Genomic DNA, 11,870 nt, shown 5'->3' with positions numbered 1-11,870 from the left:
GAAGAAAAGCAGCGAGGAAGATGGGTCTGCTAAGTGTGGATTTGCTGATCACGCTTCAGATCTTGCCGGTTTTTTTCTCCAACTGCCTCTTCCTCGCCCTGTACGACTCGGTGATCCTCCTGAAGCACATGGTGCTGTTCCTGAGCCGCTCCAAGGCTGCGCGCGGCGAGTGGAGGAGGATGCTCACCTCGGAGGGGCTGCGCTGCGTCTGGAACAGCTTCCTCCTCGATGCCTACAAGCAGGTGGGTGCGCGACCGGGGTCCCCCCGAGGCGCCCCTCGGTCCAGGGCTCTGCTGAGCCTGTCCTGGAAAGCTTCATCCCAAGCAGGGTGCAGCCTGAGCTGGGACGGAGGAGGCTCGGGGCACGGGGGAGCTGGCGCCCGCCTGCCCTGCCACCCGCTGCCGTGGCCGTGTCGCTGGGCCGTGCCTCAGTTTCCCCACCAGTACAAACAACGCTCTTCCTGCTCATAAATCTGTGTGTGGGAACAATTAAATAATGTTCTAGCGCTTTTTAAGGAAGTTATTTAATCGCTTGCCATGTAGATCCTTGGAGACTGTATGTAGACTGCATCTCCAGATAATATCTATCTGTGCAGAGCTCTATCTCTGTAGCACATAATTAGTTCAAGAATGAAAATGAGCTTTTATCGTTACATTGGCATTTTCTCTTACTCATATGCTGATTTTTGCATTGGAGGAAGCATCCAGGTACAACTGGACAGAGAGGAACAGTGAGCCTTTTTTTCCCCTTGTGAAAGCAGTGACAGTGGGCCRTGTCAGAGATTAAAAATGATCTTGACCAGCCAGGGGACAGCTGCCTGCTGACTTAAGTTAATAAAGCTAATAGCAGTTATGAGACATGTACCTTTTTTTTTTYCCCTATAAGTTTTGTACAAACACTGCCTAGGTCTCATGAGGTAGTTATAGTTCCCTTTTATAGCCTGAAAGCAAGGACCCAAAAAGATGAAAATTCTCACACAGGCCACCCAGTCAGTAAGCAGAAGAGCTAATTCAGAGCCCTGTGGCTTCTAAAACAGTGCCCGGTTTGTTAGAATGGGTTGTCTTATTAAGACCATCTAATTTAAAATGCCCCGTCTGATGTCATGAGGTTGTAGGGGTCCTGTCCAGATGACAGCTCAATATCTTCTGAAAGATTTCTTTTTGTGTCACCTTTCTCCCCACTTTATCCCCTTTTGCTCCCCCACAATGGCTTTTGTATTCACTCTTACCTAGAGATGAGTAGAGCTGTTTTGTTGGATTTGTGATATGGGATAAAAACTGCCTAGCCTGAAATCCATGTCACGGGCACATTTCTGTGTAAGACACATATAAATAATATTAAATCTTGCCAAATAGGTCAACSTCTTATTAGCACTGTAAGAATCAGCCAGCTGGCTACCCAAATAAAGTAATGCTGAAGCTCACTATTTTACTAGCCCTTCTAGTTTCTTTTTTTAGTCTCTTCACGGACGTTAGGTAAGTAAATTTTTTGGTGGCCTTGTTGAGTCAGACAGTAAGCACAACTGTTCCCATTTTGCAAGCAAGGCAAGGCAGGACAGGTAACGTGCAACTTGGTCAAAGCTCCAGTTCCTACATCTGTGGTCTGTATATAGGCCAGGCACTGGAAAGGTGTGAAGCTGCAAGGAACCTCATATTGATGAAAGGTCTTCAGTTTCATTCTGTTTAAATAGTAGAAAAATGCTTTAAAATAAAGATGTTGCATCCCTTTCTAGCCTTTCCAAAGGCATGCTTTGGGATTTCATCAGGTACTGCTGATGCCAGCCCTTGAATGTAGAGGAGGGATGGCTCTGTGCTATTTTTGGTTTTGGCAATGAAACACATACCTTGAACTTAGGTAAGGGAAAGCTCTCCCTTATCACCTTTAAATGACTTTTTTATGCCAGGCAGGCTTTCAGGTCCCTACAACAAATTTTTGGCCTCAGTGAACTCAGCAGAAGAATTCATATCAACTTCAAAGTAGGCAGATTTTATAATGTGCCAAAAAGGAGGCAAAAATCTATTCATACCATGTATCCTTAGGGAAGAACTAATTGATCCCAGCAATTAATGGAAAGAGTACTGTTTTTTTCTTCCCAGAATAATGAGGCAAGGTCATTAGGACTTTGGAAAACCTTGATTGTCACAGAGATAAAGAATAGCAGTAGAAATCAAATTCAATTTTGAATTTGACAATGAATTGAGCAATATTGGGTGATGGAGAAGATTTGTTACTTTTGTAATAGTGGAGAGTTTTTTACTGCTTCTGCAAAGAAGAGAAAGAATTAGAAAAATTGGAAATTTCTATGGTAGGGTTGAAAAAAATTCAAATATATCCTGGTTTGCAGCACAAATGTTGAAAAGTGGTTAAATGAAACATTGTCCCACAAAGCATCTTCTTCCTTAAAATATCTTAAGTCCTGAACAGGATCATCCAATTGTAATATCTTAATCTTAACCAATTAGGACAGGTAGCAAAAGAAATCATTATGAAATCAGGATATTAAACAGCATTGCAAAATGTAGTCTCTATTAACAGTCATGATTGCTTATTGCTCCAGTTTTCTAGTTGAAATCAAGCATTAGCACAGTACTTAAGCATGTGCTTAGATTCATTCCATTCAGGATTATTTATGATATAATCACCATTTTTCAGCTCTAATAGCTGAATTGCAGATGGCTGAGGTAGACCAAAGTTGAACTGCCAGATAGCTGAGTGCTCTGGATCAGAATGGTAATTACACTGGGTTGTTATATGTTGTGTGTCACTTGCATGGAACTCTTCCTGACTACATTTCATAGTATTTTATATAAGACTACTTTATATAGAGTTCATAAACAGTAGAAAATTTCTGGAAGCCATTCCAGAAAAGTTCTCTGGATAAGTACTAATTTCTAGATTAAAAATAAATTTATTTCCAAAATAATTTTATTTTGCTGTAGAAGTACACAAATTATTCCAGAATTATTTGCTTTTAAGACTAGTGTGTACAAGAGATGATTTTGGAAGAGCTGAAAAAGAACATATTTGAAAATAGCTATTGTGATACATTTTCTGTTCTGATAAAAGTTTGGAGTATCTTACACAAATCTCAACATGTTTTTGCTCTGCTTTTTGTTATTATTAAGTATTATTGCACAAAGTATTTTGGTTAGGATGCTTATTTCATGGGCAAGACAACCAGGCAACAACTGAAGATTTTAACATCCTCAGTGGGTGAATGATGCAGTCTGATAAGCCATATATGCAAATACTCCATGTTCTCCCTATTGGAACATTTTATATGACTTCCCTGTACTTTACTGGCCCAGTCAAATCAAAATAATTGTTTGCTTTCTTTATGTACATTTTGGCAATGATTGATATATTTCTTTTTACTTTCTGAGCTCAGGATCTGAAGTTCAGTGAGTTCAATATCTGAAGTTCAATGAGTTCACTATCACATCCAATGCTGATATTGTCTACCCTGCGCCCCTTTATTGTTTATGCAGCATCCTCCTCCTATTCTTTCCTAAGAAACAACTATGTTTTATGTTATGGCAAGGGAATGTTTAAGATAAGATATCATAATAGGGATAAACAAAGACAGTAGTAAAGTTGTTATAACCATATAATTGAAATGGTACTAATATGATGATGTTTGTTATTTAGATATTGTTTTTTAATTTACTCTTGTTCTTGGCAGAAATGATGAGTGGATTGATTTCTGAAGAGCAAGTCATGTATGTATGACATGTGTGCATTTATACACTCACGTGTGTGTGTGTGTATATGTATATATATATATATAAAGATGGGCATTTTTGTGTGCATAGATACACATTTATAAGTACACGAATGCACATAAGCATACCTCATTGGCTCTTTCAGAAGTCAGTCCACTGTCATTGTGCCTCTGTGTGTGCATATATACATAGATGCTTTAAGTTCTATGCTTTACTACTGGGATGAATTTACTCGCCAGAATTCTGGAAGAAAAGGACTTACCTCAATATGCTTTTAAATGGTCACAAGAGGAGTTGCCCACACCAGTGGCAAGAGTGGAGATGCTGAGCGGTTGTGCAGTGCCGGGGCAAGTTTTGTGCCTGGTTTTGTGTCCTAGTGGGTGCCCAGCACAGTGCTTCACAGGACAAGAGCTTGGCTAGGATCTATTTAATGCTCCGGGCTCCCTGGAGCAGCTGAGGGATRGGCCTAGAGAGGTATCACGATGTGAGCATGTAGGTACTTGTGTGCACAGGCACCTTGCGGTGCTTGGGGGACACCAGGGTCCCAGCAGGCAGCCGGTACCAGGGCTCTCCAGCATTTTGCCATCTCTCAGAAGGGCTGATAGGAAGCTCTGGCATGACAGAATTGAGAGAAAGCTGCGCACAGGATCCCAGCTGCACAGCACACGTCCATCTCTGGAGAGAGGAGCAAGTGTGTTGGTTCAGTAGATGAGCAGTGAGACCTCTCTGAAGTATTTTGGGGAGGCAYGAGTAAATTGCCAGAGACACTTCTGGCTTCTGATGCCTGTCAATGCATACATTTATTCTCAATAACACTGTTATGTAAAGCAGTATAGCTGAAGAGCTGCCATATCTTTTGGTAAGGTAAGTGCACGTTATGCAACGTTATCACAAGCAGTATGTGAAAAGTAATATAAGGACATGATCTTTTACCTGTTGTTAGCAGTCTTGTGCCTCTTTGCTTTTGGGAGGTGTCTTTTAAAAGTTGGAACAAAGGCACAACCCTTCTATACTTATCACTTGTAATTATTTTGCCTGGCAARGTAAGGAAGTGTCTTTCCCTACCTTTCACTATAACAAAGGAAATTTTGATGTAAACGTTGTCCTAAAAAGATTGTGTTGTATAACTTCATAATTTTGAATCAGATATTGTATGGTATTAAAAATATTTCATTGGTTTTACAAAGTTCAGAGTTAGAAGAATTGTTTTCATTGACATTTTCAAATAAAAACAATCATGAAAGATGTGAAAAACAAAACAAAGCAAAACCACAATTAAAACCTTTCCTGCAGTGCTTAGAACCTAAATTCAACAGGATTTGTGCTCGTCATTGCCATTATTATTAAAACTTTGTCATTATTATTAATACATAATCATGTTTGTTATAGTAATGTCCAGGGACCAACCTAGATCAGGGACCCATTGTACTAGGTGATGTCCAAAACAAGAAAAGCAGACAGTCTGTCCCAAGGAGCCTACAATTTAAACATTCAAGACAAACAAAGGATACAAAAAAGGAATATAATAATTCCTACTCTGCATGAGGTCTAATTCTGGCCATCTTATTTTGCAGATCTAGCTTCTCCCACACCATCTCTATAAATTCCTCTATTTTCATCCCTGAATGCAAAAGGAAAAAAAAAATCCTTGAACTAGCTGAGAGGGCTGCTTCCCCCTGTGAAATCCTTATGAAAACCCACTYAAGCTGTGGTAGCCACAGATATTATAGCTAAATGTTGCACCAGGCAAGGAAAGGATTGTACCCTGTCCTTTCACCCCATTTCTCCCTCTCCAACCAAATCATCTCTGTGAATTTATACGATGCTAAAGCTGAGGAAAAAGAATAAATAATCATTAAATTAGCTTCAGATATCACACAGATGTCCATTGCCCAGACAGAGGTGACTAACAAGAAAGGTGAGTGCTTCTGTCACCTCTGGGAAGTGTCCACAAGGGCAGCAGATGGTCCAGGACCCTGATATCCTTGGCTCCCCTCTTTAAAGGGCATTAGGAAATGCTCTTTGCTTTAGACTGCCTGATCACAGGAACTAAAATTCTACTTTTTCTATTACAAAAAAGTGCAAGGCAAAATGCTTTATGCTTTCCCTCTGCTGTGCATGCTGATTTGAGGGACTCCTATTAAGGAGGGCAGCTTTGAACCAACTATTTTTATCCAGACTGTTTCCTTTTAGTTGTTCTCCGTGTATCAACYTCACACACCTGATCCTAAATGCTCTAATCTCTAAAAGAACTCTAGTAGGCTTCTCTCCAATCTGGTTACTCAAGTTTCTTAAAGCAAACTGCCACCTCCCTCTGATAAATGAAGAGTTCTCATTCATGCAGACTACTCCTTTTTCTGTCCACCGCACAATTCTGGGTCATGTAAATAAAGAAAACAAAAAACAATAATATGTATACTTGTGCAGCCAGAATCTGATTATGATTTGGATGAAGCACTGAGGAATATCAGGCTCTTAGGAGGCTATATTTAGCTCAATGGAATCAAATCAAAGCAGAGAATTTGAAAAAGAGCAAAAAGCTCGAGGGATTCGATTCATAAACAATTGCTGGACTCCAGTCCCGAACACAGCATGTCCATATTTAAATGGCTAGTATCACAGACTGCTARTTGTCTGGCAACACCTATTTTCCTTAGGGGCTTGATATAGTCTGATGAGTCTGCCAAACTGTTTGAAAATCCTTCATACAGGGAATGAAAGCCATATTCCAGTCCACAGGGATCCCAGGAGGGTTTTGCTGATAAAAACAAAGCAACAGCAACAAAAAAGGTAAATGAGGAGGTGATGTTTTGTCCATCGGGCTTTCCTCATGGAGGCTGTACAACAAGGTTACAAGTACGTGCTATTTCTAGCCTTAGTTCATGAATGGTGCCTTCTTTCCCACTCCCAAATCTCCTTCATTTTGCAGTCTRTGTGCTAAAGCATCAGTAAACTTGTTGCCTGTCACTTTGCGTGCAAGCTCTGGGATGGAGAGGCAGCATTTCATTTGTCAAGCAAATGAAATTCACCAAAGGATGCAAATTCCTGCCTTAGTTGGATTGGGGCTTGCCATGGGTAATGGCCGGGCTGGCTCTCATGTTCTGCTGGCCAACCTTGCTTGCTCTGGGCAGGCTGCGCAGGAGGGAGATGCCTGGTTTCCACCTCAGCTTGGGCTCCAGAAGGCCAGTATTACATGCCGGAATATTCATGCACATAAGTACGTGATTATAGAAATGCTGGATCGCGTGTGAGGGAAATTCTGCTAGTTTGTTTCTCAGAATTTATATTTTGCTTGCCTTTGTGTAAGATTTCAAAAGCGGTTTGGCTGAATACATGTTTTTTTGTTTGTTTTTTCATTATGTTGATTTTCTTTTCCAAGAGCTATTTTTTATTTCAATAAGTAACAACAAAGAAGACAGCCAAGGCCCACAATGCAGATGATCAGCAAGGATGATATTGTCATCCTGTGTCAATCTGTTCCCGAGCAGGGTGAAATAAAGAGTCCCTTTGGGAACGTCAGCGCTTCATCAAGACCAATTAGCGGAGATGCTGCTGCTTATGTTTAAGCATTAACGACTGGGCAGGGCTGGATTTTGGAGTGCCTGACACTGGCATGGAACAAGGCACCGACCTAATTACTTCTTTGCAAGAGCAGAAAATGCCTTGTGAATGCCTGCTTGGCAAGGGTGTCTCATTAAGGGGGGAAAAAAAAMCAACACAAGCACTCCTAGAAAAAAAATTAACATGATAGGTAACCTGCGGCCATGAGACTTACTTTGCGGCTGTGGGAAATAAAGAGAAACCTCTACAAGGTGTGACATAAGACACATTTATTGTTTATTTCCTAATTTTCTCTCTCTCTCTCTCTCTCTTTTTTTTTCTTCTTTTTTTTCGGAGTGGATTAGTAAGTCTGAGTGATGGGATACAAACTTGCATTTTTGGAGAACAGTAAAAGACATGGACATGCTTGGTATCAATGTTAAATGATACCTGAAGGGCTTTCCCATGTGAATGTTCATCAATGGGAGTTGCTTTATTGGTCTGTTCCTTCGGGGTTTGCAAACTTGTCTAGGAAAAGCAGGATTTGGTAGACCTGAATGAATACTTGGTAATGAGGAGCATACGGTATTTAACCTCTCTTTTTGCATAAGCAGATTGTGGTTTCTCAGCCGAAGATTGTAGTGTTTGTTAGAGCATTTTCAGTCATAACAACTCCGTTGAAATAAAAAACAGAATAACAGGGGAACAGCTGCTTGGCTGTTGCTAGTTCCTGAGCAGTTCTCTTCTTATTTTCTTCTGTGCTTTTTAATTTTCTTGTCCTGTGAAGGTTGACTACAAATATAAGAAATTCAAAGTGGGTTGCTTAATTGTGATTTATGAGATAAATCACATGTTATTACTTCTTTTCCTTGACTGGATGAGTACACCCTCCTAAGTACTGAAATAAATTATTCATCCAGAAAGTGGGTGCAGCACGGATACTTGCATGTCAAGTTTTGCCCAAAAGACATATTTTGGGCTAYCTGCCTTCTAAAAGGTAATGGTTTGGCAGCAGCAGAACAACTAAGCTTTCTAGGTAGAGGGATCTAGTGTTTGTGCCAGTTCTATGTGATGTGCCCTTGTTTGGTACTCACCAACTTAAAATAAAACACTGAGTTGTCTGTCTTGTCTTTGGACTGAATGCAGCMCTTGGTTGATTATAGCATCTCCAAATGATCTTGGCAGCTGTGCAAGAACAAGATGCCCTGAAGGCATCCTGCTTCATAGACCCCCTGATCTCACAGAATCACAGAATGGTTAAGGTTGGACTAGAGATAATCTAGTCCAACCCTCCTGCTCCAGCAGGGACACCCAGAGCACAGGGCACAGGGCGGTATCCAGGTGGGTTTGGAAGACCTCCAGAGAAGGAGACTCCACAACCTCCCTGGGCAGCCTGTGCCAGGGCTCTGTCACCCTCACAGGAAAAAAGTTCTTCCTCACATGGAGATGGAACTTCCTGTGTTTCAACTTGTACCCATTACCCCTGGTCCTATCACTGTCCAACACAGAGAAGAGTTTGGCTCCATCCTCCCTACATTCTCCTCTCAGGTACTTGCACATATTGATCAGATCTCCTCTTAATCTTTTCTTCTCCTGGCTAAACAGGCCCAGCTCACTTAGTCTTTCCTCATAAGATGGATCTCCCTAGGTCCCTTCCAAGGTCATGCATTCTATGATTCTTCCAGTATCTGGCTTGTCAGTAAGTGATACCTGAGAATGTAGAGTAGAATGAGCAATGCACCAAAAATCATTTATCCATTCAGTTTTTATAGATTTCTCATTCAGTTTTACTGACATCAATAGGGGTATAACTCAAGAAAGAAATGAATAAAATGTGATGGACTTCCTGATTTGGTCCTGTATGTGTTCTTTCAAAACAGCATTTCTGCATATTCTCAAATATATAGGATAGAGAGATGTAGAGGCAGGCAAATTTGTTTTATTGTAGTACAGCTTAGTGTTGAGGGCAGATATGTAAAAATTACTGTGGCAAGGCTCATTAGAAACTAATTGTCATATGTAGTAATAGTTTGTGGTTCTACAGTGAATGTCAGCCAAGGATCTTGGAGCCCTCTGCAGGCCTCAATTTATTCTGGCACACTCTTTGGTGAGCTGCATACATTCTGTCTTCTATCTATGGACAGGAAAGTTAAAGCACTTTGAAGCAAAATGACTTTCTCACAATTGAGTATTGAGTTCAGGTTAGATCCTGGGCAGAGCTGAAAAGAGTTAACTTCATCCTATTCCGACCATCATATAAACTTTCCCATTTTTCTGCTTTTCCCTCATTCATCTTGTAGAGAAATATTGCAGTAAAAGGAAATGTGTTACTCAGTCATTGATGAAATTACTGCAAAGTGGTTAGAAGACCCCTTGGAGAGTGCAGCCTTCAGTGGTTTGTTGTCAAAACAGAACARTGTATTGAGTCAGATACTCCAGAGATCTGATAACTCTCTATATTTTCATTCCTGGTGTCCAGGATGGAATTGAACATTCATTTATGAAATCTGAAAACTTCTCAAAGGGGAGATAGCGAGGTATGCACAGCGGGTATTGTGGCAGTCASGAATACAATTCAGAATGATTTTGCAGAATTTGAAAAAAAATGAAAAGGTAAGATGCAGTAAAATGGGACCAAAAAAAGCACTAGATTTAGGCTAGACTACTGAAATGCACAAATGCAATACAAGGAGCAATTAGATGGGCAGAAAAGCACCAGCATTAAAGCTGCCCACAAGATTRCCAGCAGTTAACAATGTTCGTGGTGTTTTGGAAAAATCAAACACCTCCTGGAATGCATTGACAGGTGTAGCCTCTGAAACACATGAACTAGTGATACAATTCTTCCCAGAATCAGTAAAAATGCTACAGAAGGAGAAACTGGTTTTGAATACTGATCTTCAAGAAAGATATGGAGCAAGTGGAGAAGGTCAGTGAAAAACAAAAATTATACCTCAATGAGGCATGAGGATACCTCTAAGAGGAAGAGGAAGGAAGCTGTCTATTCACCTATCTCTGGCAGACAGGACAAAACAGGGCATCTCAGGACAAGTTTTCTAACAGTAAGTTTAATGCAGTACTATACATATATATATATATATTACATATAAATATACATATACATATAAATATACATATACATATAAATATACATATTTCCCTGCACTGGGAGTAGAAGGGCACTTGAAGCTTCCAGACAGCTACAGGGACTAGGGACATCTTGAAGCTTCTTCTTTTGATGATCTGATAAATCCAGGATTCCTTTACTGGTTCCCATGTATGGAATAAACAGTACTATTTGAACAGGTGACTGCATTTATTTACAGAGAATAACCAAACAGATGCTGGAGAAACAAGTCACATTAACTTTTTATGTTTTCATTTATTTTTGCTATTAGGTCAAACTGGGAGGAGAAGCTCCAAACTCCAGTGTAATCCTCGTAGCCAATGGCACTGATGGCAATACTAACAGCTGGAAGAATGTTGGCGGGAAGTGTGGAACCAAATGCCACCTTCTGGATTTTGCCAACTCAGAGAGGCCACTGGTGGTCAACTTTGGTTCAGCTACCTGACCACCGTTCACAAACCAGCTGTCTGCTTTCAGCAAGCTGGTGGAGGAGTTCTCCGGTGTGGCTGACTTTCTGTTGGTCTACATTGATGAGGCTCACCCATCTGACGGCTGGGCTGCCCCTGGAATCTCCCCTTCTTCTTTTGAAGTTAAGAAACACAGGAACCAGGAAGACCGATGTGCAGCTGCTCACCAGCTCCTAGAGCGGTTTTCCTTGCCACCTCAATGCCAAGTGGTTGCTGACTGCATGGACAACAACGCCAATGTGGCCTATGGGGTTTCATTTGAGAGAGTGTGCATTGTGCAGAGACAAAAAATTGCCTACCTGGGAGGCAAGGGCCCCTTTTTCTACAATCTCCAAGAGGTTCGCCTTTGGCTGGAACAAAATTTCAGCAAAAGATGAAATCCACTCTACAGAAGATATGTCAACAGATGTGTCCCTTTAAAGTGTTGTAAAAGGGAAAAAAGAAGAAATCATACTCTGGTTTGAGTAAGGCCTTTTGGATGACTGCAGGAGAACACATTCGATAACAAGGTCAAATGAACATAAACTAGGAAAATAAAAGAGCAAAAAGCTAACTCCACAGAAATGTTAATTGTATGAATAAAAATCCCACTCCTGCATTCCTTATGGAATAGAAGAGGCTGCTGTGTAAAGATGCTGCTGCTGAGCAGGAGAAACAGTGAGATGAGCTCTGTATTTAGAAGGAACCGGTTGCATGAAGTGTTGGCCTGAGGGTGAGTCGGACACATTGCTTCCTGGAAGGCACGTTCCATGGAAAAGCAATGCCATGCATTTCATCAGAGACACTTTCTTACCCTCTTGTGGCCAATGTAAGCAAGTTAGGAGGAGCCATAGGGTTTGCAATTAATTTGCATGGAAATGCAATGGAGTTTGGCAATTGTCTTTTTCCTGTAGAGATTTTATTGCTCAGAGACTACAGGAACCTGCAGTGCACCCTTCATGCAAACAGGCTGCTCAKATCAAGAGGAAACATCATATGCTGATATTTATACTCTTTAGGGATGCCTCTCTGCAC

At 40.9% G+C, this 11,870-nt stretch overlaps 1 protein-coding gene across 1 annotated transcript; it reads left to right on the top strand.

Moving 5' to 3' along the window:
- The first annotated feature begins 7 nt into the window (after positions 1–7).
- On the top strand, positions 8–11,233 carry DIO2 (iodothyronine deiodinase 2). The gene is made up of 2 exons (XM_026048310.1): positions 8–242; positions 10,661–11,233. The coding sequence occupies exons 1-2, from the start codon at positions 21–23 to the stop codon at positions 11,231–11,233; spliced, it is 795 nt and encodes a 264-aa protein (XP_025904095.1). The 5' UTR covers positions 8–20.
- Positions 11,234–11,870: the final 637 nt, after the last annotated feature.

The sequence above is a fragment of the Nothoprocta perdicaria genome, unplaced genomic scaffold (genome assembly GCF_003342845.1).
Source record: "Nothoprocta perdicaria isolate Ctin4 unplaced genomic scaffold, notPer1 scaffold_53, whole genome shotgun sequence".
NCBI lineage: Eukaryota > Metazoa > Chordata > Aves > Tinamiformes > Tinamidae > Nothoprocta > Nothoprocta perdicaria.
The sequence above is the reverse complement of the archived record's forward strand: the minus strand, read 5'-3'. Positions and strand labels throughout refer to the sequence as shown.